Source organism: Poecilia latipinna, unplaced genomic scaffold (assembly GCF_001443285.1).
Source record: "Poecilia latipinna isolate Pla-1442-1.1 unplaced genomic scaffold, P_latipinna-1.0 Scaffold4997, whole genome shotgun sequence".
In the NCBI taxonomy this organism is placed as follows: domain Eukaryota; kingdom Metazoa; phylum Chordata; class Actinopteri; order Cyprinodontiformes; family Poeciliidae; genus Poecilia; species Poecilia latipinna.
Window position 1 is genome coordinate 169 of NW_015117613.1, and position 15,670 is coordinate 15,838.

General features: G+C 35.5%; 3 protein-coding genes and 1 long non-coding RNA gene across 6 annotated transcripts; 1 reads left to right on the forward strand and 3 right to left on the reverse strand.

Annotated features, from left to right (window-relative positions):
- Positions 1-280: 280 nt before the first annotated feature.
- On the reverse strand, positions 281-2,318 carry LOC106943216 (OX-2 membrane glycoprotein-like). The gene is made up of 7 exons (XM_015026552.1): positions 2,212-2,318; positions 1,261-1,599; positions 891-1,187; positions 771-809; positions 609-684; positions 476-520; positions 281-356 (listed from the first exon to the last, which is right to left on the reverse strand). The coding sequence occupies exons 1-7, from the start codon at positions 2,267-2,269 to the stop codon at positions 281-283; spliced, it is 930 nt and encodes a 309-aa protein (XP_014882038.1). The 5' UTR covers positions 2,270-2,318.
- A 2,509-nt stretch (positions 2,319-4,827) lies between these two features.
- Positions 4,828-9,512, reverse strand: LOC106943217 (OX-2 membrane glycoprotein-like). 3 transcript variants are annotated; one of them, XM_015026555.1, is made up of 7 exons: positions 9,407-9,512; positions 8,456-8,794; positions 8,086-8,382; positions 7,966-8,004; positions 7,804-7,879; positions 7,671-7,709; positions 4,828-5,800 (listed from the first exon to the last, which is right to left on the reverse strand). In XM_015026555.1, the coding sequence occupies exons 1-7, from the start codon at positions 9,462-9,464 to the stop codon at positions 5,704-5,706; spliced, it is 945 nt and encodes a 314-aa protein (XP_014882041.1). In that variant the 5' UTR covers positions 9,465-9,512; the 3' UTR covers positions 4,828-5,703. The 3 variants fall into 3 exon arrangements, 2 of the variants coding, with proteins under 2 accessions (XP_014882041.1, XP_014882039.1); XM_015026553.1 differs by having other exon boundaries at positions 7,671-7,715; XR_001423855.1 differs by lacking the exons at positions 7,671-7,709; positions 7,804-7,879; positions 7,966-8,004; ... (1 more) ...; positions 8,456-8,794; positions 9,407-9,512 and adding exons at positions 5,946-5,984; positions 6,078-6,156; positions 6,237-6,442 and having other exon boundaries at positions 5,725-5,800.
- LOC106943219 (uncharacterized) lies at positions 8,259-15,069 on the forward strand. The gene is made up of 2 exons (XR_001423856.1): positions 8,259-8,327; positions 14,461-15,069. It is a non-coding gene; the product is annotated as an uncharacterized LOC106943219 (long non-coding RNA).
- Positions 12,026-14,629, reverse strand: LOC106943218 (uncharacterized). Its single transcript, XM_015026556.1, has 5 exons — positions 14,219-14,629; positions 13,435-13,473; positions 13,276-13,354; positions 13,144-13,182; positions 12,026-12,998 (listed from the first exon to the last, which is right to left on the reverse strand). The coding sequence occupies exons 1-5, from the start codon at positions 14,604-14,606 to the stop codon at positions 12,902-12,904; spliced, it is 642 nt and encodes a 213-aa protein (XP_014882042.1). The 5' UTR covers positions 14,607-14,629; the 3' UTR covers positions 12,026-12,901.
- Positions 15,070-15,670: the final 601 nt, after the last annotated feature.

Sequence of the window (15,670 nt, forward strand, 5' to 3'; positions counted from 1 at the left end):
TTTGTAAACAAAAATTAAAAAAAAGTAAAAAAAAAAAAAAAACACTTGTAAACAAACAAATGGGAGCCCCATTATTTAAAAAAACAAAAAAGCAGGAAAACAATCAGGCAATACTTGAAAATGTGCAAGAGGCTTTTTTATTTGTCTGATGGAATGATTAAAAGAAATGTTTTGTCGCCATCTTTTATCATATTTTGTGTAAAAACCAAACAAGGCAACATTGAAAACAATACAAAATTAGAAAATATGTTTTACACTTTCAATCATAAATACTGATTGTTTAAAAACTGTTTAGTTTTTGTTTTTCTGGTGTTCGTTGTCTGCAGTTTTGGCTTGACACTGGTGAGATGTCCATCCTTAAAATGAATCACAAAATGTTAGTAAGACAATAATGGTCTTGGACATTGAAAATTGGTGTACTTTATATCATATGAGCAGGAAATGTAAGGGAGGAATAGATCAATAAAATACTTACTTCTGATTTTCTGTGGTGTCCTCTGAAGGCTTCTTATTCCTGTGGCTGATTTAACAGTCGGCAAAGAAAAGTTTTTGAGTCTTAAGTGAGGAATAAACAACTGAGCAACAAAAACACTGTTTGATCGACGTACCTTCTCTGAAATCTTATTCCGAGCAGGATAGCTAAACAAATCATGACTGCCATTACTGCAGCAATCAAAGCCCATTCTTTAGAGCAAAAAAAGATATGAAATACATTTCAACAATAGAAATAACTGAAAACTCCATATGTGAGAGTCTCATCATGCACTTACGGAGGGCGTGGTAATACGATGGGGATTGTTTATCCAACCCTGACAAATGAGATTGAAACATGTAAAATATACCATTCACTAAATAATAATTCAATGAGAATCTTCCAAAGAGTTCCTCACTTTCATCAGACGTCTCTGCGAGTCCAGGAACGGTGACCATCAGCTCTCTGGGAGCAGCAGAGTGAACTGATACTGAACATCCAACCTGTGAGCTGCTGAGAGCTGACAGCAGAGCTGTGGTGGTGACGGTGACGGTACCGTTGGTGTTGGTCTCTCTGCTGGTGTTGTAGTGGGAGAAGCTGAGGTTCTGATGGAGAACAGTCAGTGTTACCATGGGAACAGGTCGACCTGTGGCTGAACAGGTCACAACCGACCCTGGAGGATAGTTTCTGATGTTAATGAAGGGTCCATCCAGCTCTGTGTGGAGAACAGAGGTCAGCATCAACATCTGGTTATAGAAGTTAACACTATGATACTTTCAGGTTCTCACCATAAACTATCAGACATGTTCTTCCTGTCAGAGCTCCATCAGGATAAGTGTTGAACAGACAGAGATAACATCCTTCATCCTGATCTGTGATGTTCCTGATAACTATAGAGTTCTTCTGCAGTTTAGCTTCTGTAAACTGAACTTTATCTCTAAATCCATCATTCACTGTTTCACCATAATACTCGCTGTAGGAACCAATATTCCTCTCTGTTCTCTCCAAGACCTTCTGCCAGGTGACCTGCTGGACGTCTTTAGTTTCCAGCAGCTGACAGCTGAGAGGAGCATCTTCTCCTACTGCTGCTGACACCGTCTGCTGGGTTTGGATCACAGCTGCTAGACCTGTATGAAGGAGATCAGATGACCTGTATCTAGATTTTATGACAAAAGTACCTTGTAAAACATTTCATATACTAGATGTTTCACAGCCACAAACTTCAATATAGTTTAATAAAGTTGGATGTTGAAGATATGTAACATTTGGACCATGCCCACTTTTTATATTTTAATAGTAAAAGTGGGCAAAAAATAATTATTTGCACAAGTCATTAAAGGGCAAGTTCTAACTAGCTGCTAAAAACCAGTTGACATCACATATTTCACTTGTATTTGTAATGCAATAGGTTGCACTTTATTGCATTGTAGGGATAATAAAGTAAAGCAGCTTCAACAGAAATGCATGCCACACTTTTCAGATTTGGATCTATAAAAAATCTTTTGCATTAAATATGTTTCAGTTTGTGTTTGAAATAGGACAAAATGCGGAACATGAAAACCTTTACATGATATAATAAATAAACGAGACGGTCTACTTCCACAGAGATTTGTCAGCTGTTTCCTTTCAATTTGAAACATGATCAAAATACAAAAGTTAAAAACGTTTTTAATAACAAAACTGTCCCCAGCTGCTACATTTTAGCATAAAGCTGCGAAAGACAAATGTTCTGATCGTACCTTTACTAAAGATTACCAACAGGAAAAATAAAATCGGTACAGCAAGTATGTGCTCCATATGTGCGCCAGAAATTCAAATATGAATTGTCTTCTTCCGCTTCTTCTTCTTCTTGTTTTTTGGCTGTTGGCAAGCAACTTAAATGTGTGCATTACCGCCACCTACTGGAATGGAGAGTGGATCAGACTGCAATTTATATAATCTCCCCCCCCACACCCAAAAAAAACATCTTATATCCTTTCTATCAGTTTAGTTTTCTTAAGATAGTTTATTAAATAACGTAAATATTCAGAAGTAGAAGAATTCCCCAAAACATCTTGTATTTTTAAGTGTAACTTATTTTTTTAGAAGTCTACATTCTAACTTCCTTCTTTCATCAGAGTACTTAGGACATAACAACAAAACATGTTTTACTGTCTCTTCTTGAAAACAAAAAACACAAATACCTGTTGGATGTTTCCACAATTTAAAGAGTGTACTGTTTAAACCTGTATGACCAAAACCTAACCTGGATGTAATGTTTTCTTCTTTTCTACTTCTTCCTGTTCCCCTCATTGCACCAACTTTCCTTTGAATCCTATAAAGCATCTACCAGTTCTCTCTTCTTCTCGCTGCTTCTGCCATCCTTCCTTAGACTTTTGTTTAATAATAGATTTTATTTCCTCTTTACTAAATGGAATCAGTATCTCAATATTACTGTTTTTTTAAGCTTGTTTTGCATATTTATCTGCCAACTCATTTCCTTTTATTCCTACATGAAATGGAACCCCTGCAAATATGACTATTAAACCCATGGCCTGAATTCTATAAAGTAATAACTGAATCTCCAATAAAAGGTCAGGTCTACTATTAGATTGATTATTTTTAATTGAGTATAATGATGAACTTGAATCAGAACAAATTAAACTTCTCAAAGGACAAACCTGTTCAATCCAACCTAAAGTCAAAATGATTCCCATCATGTCCCCTGTAAACACTGAGACCCCATCAGTAATCCTCTTACATTTTTTAATACAAAATTCTGGGACGATAAACGACACCCCATTGTTGCTTCTGAGCTCTTAGAAGCATCTGTAAACACTTGAACAAAACCAAAATATTTATTATCTATATATGATTGCACTGAGTATGATTCTGAAAAATTTCCTTTTTTCCTCTTCTCCAACAATAAGTCCACAACGACATCATGAAACAGAGATGGATGGAGCAGTGAAAGAGGAACTGTTTGACTCATATAAACGATAAATCAAAATCTTTCACATCGCTTTCTATCTCCCAACCAAAGGATTTTAAAGTCTTTTCCCCCTTTTCCCAACTAGGTTTTAAAATTTCTTGACATGGATGGTTTTCATAATGACCCTGTAAATAACACCAATAAGATAACCTTAACTGTAATCTTCTGAGATAAAGTGGTATTTCCCCCCATTTCAACTAATAAAGCTGAAATTGGAGTTGTTCTGACAGCTCCTGTACCCAACCTCAAGGCTTGATACTGAATAATATCAAATTTTTTAAGAAGTATTTCTGATGCCGATCCAAAGGTTATGCTGCCATAATCTAATACAAACCTTATTAAACCCGTAGTTTTCAACGCTTTCCTCTCAGCACCCCACCAAACACCTCATAACATTTAAAACTCTCTTACACTTATCCACTACTTTTTGAATATAAATATCCCAAGTCGTATTGTCAATATGACGTGACGCTGAAAAAGTGGTGCCTGCACGAAACGAAAATAAATTAGAATTTAATTCTGATTTAAAATATGAGAAAACAGGATCTTGTGCGTAAACAACTTACGCCAAAAACGGACGTGCTTTTAAACTTTCACTTCTGGTCATGACGCTTATGTTTTGTCATATGACCAAAGTGCCAATTTTCAAAATTAATAAAAAAAAACAGAAAGAAAAGAATAAATAAATAAAGTCCTAATATCAAGTTCCAAGCCCAGATCACACTACACGATTTCCACCTTACGACAATAAGGCAATGGACGACGAGAAAGGACATGTTTATAGTAGATTAATAAAATAAAAAAAAGATGATTAAAACCTTTGACCTTCTCTGCTGCCTAGTTTTTCTCCCATTACCTGTATTTTCTGCCAATAGCGTAATAGTTTAAGCACTATTAAGGTTTTTAAATTAGCAGTAAAAACACTGGGGAAAGTGGATGTAGGACACAATCTAAGTGAGATGCATTTATTGTTGATGGTTGAGTTTGGTTACCTGTAGATGTAATGTAGGGTAATCTTTTGAATAATGTACAGATCTGTACGTGTTTTATTTTATTATTATGAAGCACATTATTGTTCATGATATTAATACCTTGACAAAGTAGAAAAATAATGCCACCCTACTTTTTGTGTACATTTTTTCAAAAACTGAGGCACAATATAACATCTTTTTTGAATGCATGGTATAAAACATTAATGTTTAGCTGCTAGTCTAGACAGAAAGCACTTTGTCTCAATCTTGGTTAAAGACAATTTTTGACAATTTGCGTTAATTCTCTGTCAGTGGCTTGGGATGGTAGCAAATTATAATGAACTTCAGCGACAACATAAGAGATACAGAACCACAAAGGTAAGAGCAAATAAAGACAATAACACACACCCTGATGCCAAATCAAACCGTCATTTTAATGATCTTACAGGAGAATAGAAAACACACCTTAACATCAATATTTACACGATAAAATAAAAACAAACACATCCTGGTTTCAAGTTTAGTGTGAAATACATTCAGAAATCTAAAATGTGCACCAATTTAAATGCTTCTTGATGATTTTATTCTATTTTTTTTTTACTTAAGTTTTTCAAAAATATTTTTGTAAACTTATTGCAGCTACTAATTAGTAAAACTGCAATAGTTTGCCATGAAGATTTTCTTGTGAGGTGTAAAATGATCTTTTTTTTGTTAAAAAAAGGTATAAAAACACAGTAAAAAAATATAAAAACCAAACAAAGCACAATTAAAAAAATAATAAAAACCACTAACATCTAAACAATCAGGCAACTGCAAACACTGTTGGAGTATCTGATCTCGTAACGGGTTTTGGTCCAATTAACTTGAGGTTTAGCTGCCTTATCAGTTTGATCAGATATTGATGAGTTACTGTTGGCATCAACAACAATCCTTGACTCATTCATGTGTGTTTGAGAAATACTAGAATCTCATGTAGCGACCATTAGTTTCATTCAAGTTATTTCTGACATGAATGGTATTTTTGTAATAACTGAAGGTAACAATTAAAATGGTCACACTATGTGCTTGGAAAATATATAATATTCCAACACTCCTTTTAAACATTCAAATTAGGTGCTTCTGTAGTCATGGTGATGGATTACAGGTGTTAGAGCTGGTCTGTATTCAATATTTTGGACATTAACTGCTCGCTGCACCTTGTCCTTATGTTAAAATATTTTGGGATTTATGAGACATAACCTGAACAGCAATGATATTCTGGGTTTTGTTTATTTAACACATGTACAGTTTTAATTCTCTACTCTTTTTTCATCCTCGCTGTTTTGTCTCTGCCTCTCAGATGTTCGTAGTCTGACGTCTTTGTTCGACACTGGTGAGTCGTCCAAACTTGAAAACAAAATGAACATGTTAGTAAGAAATGAATCTGCCTTGTAATGTTAGGAAATATAAAGTTAACACATTAGAAGGGAATGTAAAAGATGAGATAAATCTCCATCTGTGTAGCTGAGGAATGAATGAATAAAATCCTTACTTTTGATTGCCAGTGGGGTTCTCTGAACGTTTCCTATTCCTGGGAATGATTTTAGAGTCAGTAACTCAAATCAAATCTGAGTCATTAATGATGTGAAACTCAACAACAAGAGATGCTGTTTAATTGAGGTACCTGTTCTGAGATATTCTTCTGAATTGTAAAACACAAATACAGATCAGGAACCCCAGGAATACAACAATCAGAGGCCATCCTTTAGGAAGAAGATGAAATGTGTTTCAACAACAGAATAAAGTTAAAAATCAACATGTGAGAATCTGAACATGAACTTACTGAAACCTCTGAAATCTGATTCCAATTGTTTATTCAAACCTGATAAAAGAGATTCAAACATTTACGATCAGAAAGTGGTCTGCAGTTTATACACAGTGCCCAAAAGTAATCACAACCATGGAGGTCCCCCATACACACACACGCACACACGCACACACGCACACACACACACACACACACACACACACACACACACACACAAACACCAATTTGCTCCTATTGTTTTCCACATTTTGTTGCATTACAAATCTAAACTTTCATGCATTTTAAAGAGATTTTATGAGACCAGCACAATGATATGCAGATATGAAGATGAGGGAGAATGATACATACATTTCAGTTTCAACAGAAATCTGAGAAGTGAAGTCGATTAATCTATTGCCTAAATTCACATCAAAACAGAATGGCTTTTTGGTGTGAAGCAGATCAAAAATTAAGTAGATTGTTAATTTGATTTTCTGCACACTTGACGCTCTTCGTCCAATCTGATTGAGATGGAGCAATTTGATAAATTAAAAAAATATACAAATATTCTGGCCTCTAAACATGGAATGTTCATAGAGACATTAGTAACATAAAAATGCAAACTGGAGGGAATTTTATCAAATATTGAAACAACTTAAAACAAATGTGAGCCAGACGTTTCATATTTTTAATTTTATTGTTTGAAATAGGGTCTCTTCATAATCACTTTCCCAAAAGTGTTTGGTTGAACTGTGACAAAATTGAAAAGATTGATGGATGAGAATATATCTGTGAGGCNGTATGCAAAGATCCAAAATATCAAGCTTAAAGTCCTCATAATTGCAGAGTTTCTTTTGAATCAACAGCAGCAACTTCAACATTTGTCTAATTCATTACGTAGATGCAAACATTGTAGTAAATGTAGTGTGGTAAAAAAAAAAAACATTCTTATCTATTAATCACCAAGTGAAGGCATTTAAAAAATAATATTTAGCTTTGTAAACAAAAATTAAAAAAAAGTAAAAAAAAAAAAAAAACACTTGTAAACAAACAAATGGGAGCCCCATTATTTAAAAAAACAAAAAAGCAGGAAAACAATCAGGCAATACTTGAAAATGTGCAAGAGGCTTTTTTATTTGTCTGATGGAATGATTAAAAGAAATGTTTTGTCGCCATCTTTTATCATATTTTGTGTAAAAACCAAACAAGGCAACATTGAAAACAATACAAAATTAGAAAATATGTTTTACACTTTCAATCATAAATACTGATTGTTTAAAAACTGTTTAGTTTTTGTTTTTCTGGTGTTCGTTGTCTGCAGTTTTGGCTTGACACTGGTGAGATGTCCATCCTTAAAATGAATCACAAAATGTTAGTAAGACAATAATGGTCTTGGACATTGAAAATTGGTGTACTTTATATCATATGAGCAGGAAATGTAAGGGAGGAATAGATCAATAAAATACTTACTTCTGATTTTCTGTGGTGTCCTCTGAAGGCTTCTTATTCCTGTGGCTGATTTAACAGTCGGCAAAGAAAAGTTTTTGAGTCTTAAGTGAGGAATAAACAACTGAGCAACAAAAACACTGTTTGATCGACGTACCTTCTCTGAAATCTTATTCCGAGCAGGATAGCTAAACAAATCATGACTGCCATTACTGCAGCAATCAAAGCCCATTCTTTAGAGCAAAAAAAGATATGAAATACATTTCAACAATAGAAATAACTGAAAACTCCATATGTGAGAGTCTCATCATGCACTTACGGAGGGCGTGGTAATACGATGGGGATTGTTTATCCAACCCTGACAAATGAGATTGAAACATGTAAAATATACCATTCACTAAATAATAATTCAATGAGAATCTTCCAAAGAGTTCCTCACTTTCATCAGACGTCTCTGCGAGTCCAGGAACGGTGACCATCAGCTCTCTGGGAGCAGCAGAGTGAACTGATACTGAACATCCAACCTGTGAGCTGCTGAGAGCTGACAGCAGAGCTGTGGTGGTGACGGTGACGGTACCGTTGGTGTTGGTCTCTCTGCTGGTGTTGTAGTGGGAGAAGCTGAGGTTCTGATGGAGAACAGTCAGTGTTACCATGGGAACAGGTCGACCTGTGGCTGAACAGGTCACAACCGACCCTGGAGGATAGTTTCTGATGTTAATGAAGGGTCCATCCAGCTCTGTGTGGAGAACAGAGGTCAGCATCAACATCTGGTTATAGAAGTTAACACTATGATACTTTCAGGTTCTCACCATAAACTATCAGACATGTTCTTCCTGTCAGAGCTCCATCAGGATAAGTGTTGAACAGACAGAGATAACATCCTTCATCCTGATCTGTGATGTTCCTGATAACTATAGAGTTCTTCTGCAGTTTAGCTTCTGTAAACTGAACTTTATCTCTAAATCCATCATTCACTGTTTCACCATAATACTCGCTGTAGGAACCAATATTCCTCTCTGTTCTCTCCAAGACCTTCTGCCAGGTGACCTGCTGGACGTCTTTAGTTTCCAGCAGCTGACAGCTGAGAGGAGCATCTTCTCCTACTGCTGCTGACACCGTCTGCTGGGTTTGGATCACAGCTGCTAGACCTGTATGAAGGAGATCAGATGACCTGTATCTAGATTTTATGACAAAAGTACCTTGTAAAACATTTCATATACTAGATGTTTCACAGCCACAAACTTCAATATAGTTTAATAAAGTTGGATGTTGAAGATATGTAACATTTGGACCATGCCCACTTTTTATATTTTAATAGTAAAAGTGGGCAAAAAATAATTATTTGCACAAGTCATTAAAGGGCAAGTTCTAACTAGCTGCTAAAAACCAGTTGACATCACATATTTCACTTGTATTTGTAATGCAATAGGTTGCACTTTATTGCATTGTAGGGATAATAAAGTAAAGCAGCTTCAACAGAAATGCATGCCACACTTTTCAGATTTGGATCTATAAAAAATCTTTTGCATTAAATATGTTTCAGTTTGTGTTTGAAATAGGACAAAATGCGGAACATGAAAACCTTTACATGATATAATAAATAAACGAGACGGTCTACTTCCACAGAGATTTGTCAGCTGTTTCCTTTCAATTTGAAACATGATCAAAATACAAAAGTTAAAAACGTTTTTAATAACAAAACTGTCCCCAGCTGCTACATTTTAGCATAAAGCTGCGAAAGACAAATGTTCTGATCGTACCTTTACTAAAGATTACCAACAGGAAAAATAAAATCGGTACAGCAAGTATGTGCTCCATATGTGCGCCAGAAATTCAAATATGAATTGTCTTCTTCCGCTTCTTCTTCTTCTTGTTTTTTGGCTGTTGGCAAGCAACTTAAATGTGTGCATTACCGCCACCTACTGGAATGGAGAGTGGATCAGACTGCAATTTATATAATCTCCCCCCCCACACCCAAAAAAAACATCTTATATCCTTTCTATCAGTTTAGTTTTCTTAAGATAGTTTATTAAATAACGTAAATATTCAGAAGTAGAAGAATTCCCCAAAACATCTTGTATTTTTAAGTGTAACTTATTTTTTTAGAAGTCTACATTCTAACTTCCTTCTTTCATCAGAGTACTTAGGACATAACAACAAAACATGTTTTACTGTCTCTTCTTGAAAACAAAAAACACAAATACCTGTTGGATGTTTCCACAATTTAAAGAGTGTACTGTTTAAACCTGTATGACCAAAACCTAACCTGGATGTAATGTTTTCTTCTTTTCTACTTCTTCCTGTTCCCCTCATTGCACCAACTTTCCTTTGAATCCTATAAAGCATCTACCAGTTCTCTCTTCTTCTCGCTGCTTCTGCCATCCTTCCTTAGACTTTTGTTTAATAATAGATTTTATTTCCTCTTTACTAAATGGAATCAGTATCTCAATATTACTGTTTTTTTAAGCTTGTTTTGCATATTTATCTGCCAACTCATTTCCTTTTATTCCTACATGAAATGGAACCCCTGCAAATATGACTATTAAACCCATGGCCTGAATTCTATAAAGTAATAACTGAATCTCCAATAAAAGGTCAGGTCTACTATTAGATTGATTATTTTTAATTGAGTATAATGATGAACTTGAATCAGAACAAATTAAACTTCTCAAAGGACAAACCTGTTCAATCCAACCTAAAGTCAAAATGATTCCCATCATGTCCCCTGTAAACACTGAGACCCCATCAGTAATCCTCTTACATTTTTTAATACAAAATTCTGGGACGATAAACGACACCCCATTGTTGCTTCTGAGCTCTTAGAAGCATCTGTAAACACTTGAACAAAACCAAAATATTTATTATCTATATATGATTGCACTGAATATGATTCTGAAAAATGTCCTTTTTTCCTCTTCTCCAACAATAAGTCCACAACGATTTCATGAAACAGAGATGGATGGACCAGTGATAAGGGGCTGTTTGACTCATATTTATAGACGATAAATCAAAATCTTTCACATCGCTTTCTATCTCCCAACCAAAGGATTTTAAAGTCTTTTCCCCCTTTTCCCAACTAGGTTTTAAAATTTCTTGACATGGATGGTTTTCATAATGACCCTGTAAATAACACCAATAAGATAACCTTAACTGTAATCTTCTGAGATAAAGTGGTATTTCCCCCCATTTCAACTAATAAAGCTGAAATTGGAGTTGTTCTGACAGCTCCTGTACCCAACCTCAAGGCTTGATACTGAATAATATCAAATTTTTTAAGAAGTATTTCTGATGCCGATCCAAAGGTTATGCTGCCATAATCTAATACAAACCTTATTAAACCCGTAGTTTTCAACGCTTTCCTCTCAGCACCCCACCAAACACCTCATAACATTTAAAACTCTCTTACACTTATCCACTACTTTTTGAATATAAATATCCCAAGTCGTATTGTCAATATGACGTGACGCTGAAAAAGTGGTGCCTGCACGAAACGAAAATAAATTAGAATTTAATTCTGATTTAAAATATGAGAAAACAGGATCTTGTGCGTAAACAACTTACGCCAAAAACGGACGTGCTTTTAAACTTTCACTTCTGGTCATGACGCTTATGTTTTGTCATATGACCAAAGTGCCAATTTTCAAAATTAATAAAAAAAAACAGAAAGAAAAGAATAAATAAATAAAGTCCTAATATCAAGTTCCAAGCCCAGATCACACTACACGATTTCCACCTTACGACAATAAGGCAATGGACGACGAGAAAGGACATGTTTATAGTAGATTAATAAAATAAAAAAAAGATGATTAAAACCTTTGACCTTCTCTGCTGCCTAGTTTTTCTCCCATTACCTGTATTTTCTGCCAATAGCGTAATAGTTTAAGCACTATTAAGGTTTTTAAATTAGCAGTAAAAACACTGGGGAAAGTGGATGTAGGACACAATCTAAGTGAGATGCATTTATTGTTGATGGTTGAGTTTGGTTACCTGTAGATGTAATGTAGGGTAATCTTTTGAATAATGTACAGATCTGTACGTGTTTTATTTTATTATTATGAAGCACATTATTGTTCATGATATTAATACCTTGACAAAGTAGAAAAATAATGCCACCCTACTTTTTGTGTACATTTTTTCAAAAACTGAGGCACAATATAACATCTTTTTTGAATGCATGGTATAAAACATTAATGTTTAGCTGCTAGTCTAGACAGAAAGCACTTTGTCTCAATCTTGGTTAAAGACAATTTTTGACAATTTGCGTTAATTCTCTGTCAGTGGCTTGGGATGGTAGCAAATTATAATGAACTTCAGCGACAACATAAGAGATACAGAACCACAAAGGTAAGAGCAAATAAAGACAATAACACACACCCTGATGCCAAATCAAACCGTCATTTTAATGATCTTACAGGAGAATAGAAAACACACCTTAACATCAATATTTACACGATAAAATAAAAACAAACACATCCTGGTTTCAAGTTTAGTGTGAAATACATTCAGAAATCTAAAATGTGCACCAATTTAAATGCTTCTTGATGATTTTATTCTATTTTTTTTTTACTTAAGTTTTTCAAAAATATTTTTGTAAACTTATTGCAGCTACTAATTAGTAAAACTGCAATAGTTTGCCATGAAGATTTTCTTGTGAGGTGTAAAATGATCTTTTTTTTGTTAAAAAAAGGTATAAAAACACAGTAAAAAAATATAAAAACCAAACAAAGCACAATTAAAAAAATAATAAAAACCACTAACATCTAAACAATCAGGCAACTGCAAACACTGTTGGAGTATCTGATCTCGTAACGGGTTTTGGTCCAATTAACTTGAGGTTTAGCTGCCTTATCAGTTTGATCAGATATTGATGAGTTACTGTTGGCATCAACAACAATCCTTGACTCATTCATGTGTGTTTGAGAAATACTAGAATCTCATGTAGCGACCATTAGTTTCATTCAAGTTATTTCTGACATGAATGGTATTTTTGTAATAACTGAAGGTAACAATTAAAATGGTCACACTATGTGCTTGGAAAATATATAATATTCCAACACTCCTTTTAAACATTCAAATTAGGTGCTTCTGTAGTCATGGTGATGGATTACAGGTGTTAGAGCTGGTCTGTATTCAATATTTTGGACATTAACTGCTCGCTGCACCTTGTCCTTATGTTAAAATATTTTGGGATTTATGAGACATAACCTGAACAGCAATGATATTCTGGGTTTTGTTTATTTAACACATGTACAGTTTTAATTCTCTACTCTTTTTTCATCCTCGCTGTTTTGTCTCTGCCTCTCAGATGTTCGTAGTCTGACGTCTTTGTTCGACACTGGTGAGTCGTCCAAACTTGAAAACAAAATGAACATGTTAGTAAGAAATGAATCTGCCTTGTAATGTTAGGAAATATAAAGTTAACACATTAGAAGGGAATGTAAAAGATGAGATAAATCTCCATCTGTGTAGCTGAGGAATGAATGAATAAAATCCTTACTTTTGATTGCCAGTGGGGTTCTCTGAACGTTTCCTATTCCTGGGAATGATTTTAGAGTCAGTAACTCAAATCAAATCTGAGTCATTAATGATGTGAAACTCAACAACAAGAGATGCTGTTTAATTGAGGTACCTGTTCTGAGATATTCTTCTGAATTGTAAAACACAAATACAGATCAGGAACCCCAGGAATACAACAATCAGAGGCCATCCTTTAGGAAGAAGATGAAATGTGTTTCAACAACAGAATAAAGTTAAAAATCAACATGTGAGAATCTGAACATGAACTTACTGAAACCTCTGAAATCTGATTCCAATTGTTTATTCAAACCTGATAAAAGAGATTCAAACATTTACGATCAGAAAGTGGTCTGCAGTTTATACACAGTGCCCAAAAGTAATCACAACCATGGAGGTCCCCCATACACACACACGAACACACGCACACACGCACACACACACACACACACACACACACACACACACACACACAAACACCAATTTGCTCCTATTGTTTTCCACATTTTGTTGCATTACAAATCTAAACTTTCATGCATTTTAAAGAGATTTTATGAGACCAGCACAATGATATGCAGATATGAAGATGAGGGAGAATGATACATACATTTCAGTTTCAACAGAAATCTGAGAAGTGAAGTCGATTAATCTATTGCCTAAATTCACATCAAAACAGAATGGCTTTTTGGTGTGAAGCAGATCAAAAATTAAGTAGATTGTTAATTTGATTTTCTGCACACTTGACGCTCTTCGTCCAATCTGATTGAGATGGAGCAATTTGATAAATTAAAAAAATATACAAATATTCTGGCCTCTAAACATGGAATGTTCATAGAGACATTAGTAACATAAAAATGCAAACTGGAGGGAATTTTATCAAATATTGAAACAACTTAAAACAAATGTGAGCCAGACGTTTCATATTTTTAATTTTATTGTTTGAAATAGGGTCTCTTCATAATCACTTTCCCAAAAGTGTTTGGTTGAACTGTGACAAAATTGAAAAGATTGATGGATGAGAATATATCTGTGAGGCACTGTGCGTCAGAGTTCCTCACCTTCATCAGATGAATCTTTGAAATCAGGAACGGTGACCAGCAGCTCTCTGGGAGCAGCAGAGTCCACAGATACTAAACATCCAACCTGTGTGCTGCTGACAGCTGACAGCAGAGCTGAAGTGGTGACGGTGACGGTACCGTTGGTGTTGGTCTCTCTGCTGGTGTTGCAGTGGGAGAAGCTGAGGTTCTGATCGGAAACAGTCAGTGTTACCATGGGAACAGGTCGACTTGTGGCTGAACAGGTCACAACCGACCCTGGAGGAGAGTTTGATCTGCTGATAGTAATGAAGGGTCCATGCAGCTCTATGGAGAGAACAGACATGATGGTTGACATTAAATTATAGAAATGAACCCTGTAATCCTCTTGGTGCATGCTAGGTGGTAGCATACTGGACTAGCTGTGAATTTCATACCATTTTTTAAAAAACGGCTCCTTCTGGTTTTGACTGCTTTGCAGCTTGGAAGCAGTTTTGCTACTGATTTATTTTTGGGCATTTGTCATGATGCGCAACCATAATAAGAAGACGGTTTACAACATGAGTAACTTCTAAAGAAGAGCTGCAAAAGCAAATGTGGATAAGCGGTGCTCATGAACAACAGATGGTGTCGTCCATGTTGCTGTGAAGTGTCGTTTCTGGAACTGTCCATATTATTTACCAAGAGAAAGTGTTACTTTGACAACTGCTCACATTCCACCCTCAGCTGCTACTGACGATGCATAATTTCATCAGTTCAGTTGTTAAGCTGAAGACATTACACCCCAAGGTATTTGTGGCAACATTTGTGGATTTCAGCCACGCCCAATATCAGCTGCAGTTACATTTCAACAGTTTGACAGCTGCCCTACCAGAGAAAACAAGACGTTGGATTTCTTCTATGTAAATGTCAAAGATGGACACGTCTGCAAAGCAAGACCTTCTCTTGACAAATCAAAAAATATTAAAGATGTGAGGTAAGGCATGAAGAAGATCACAGGTTTTCAACACAATGGATGATTTGACAGATGGTGGTCTGGATAGAGCAAATGAGCTGGACTCATTCTTCAAGCTCATCATCACCATCATTATCATCATCATCATCATCATCATCATCATCATCATCATCATCATCATCATCATCATCCTCCCCTGCTCCCAGCCAAACAGACCTCCTACCCTCCTTTCATTTGACAGCTTTCCTGTCAAGCCTCAGATGTTTTATTTTCTACCTCAGTCACGGATTCTTCTGCTGTTAACCGAATCAGGCAGCTGCTCTCTTTGCTTCTCCTTTCCACTTCTCTGTATCTATAAAAAGTATAAAGAGGCAGCTGGAAGACTGAACCAGAACAGCCCAAGAGTCCTGAACAGAACAGGTGCTAAGCAACACAGGAGCACCACAGGGTACCGCACTCTTACCCTTCCTTTTCATTCTAGACTTTGACTTCCACTGTGAAACAGACTCCCGTTATCTACA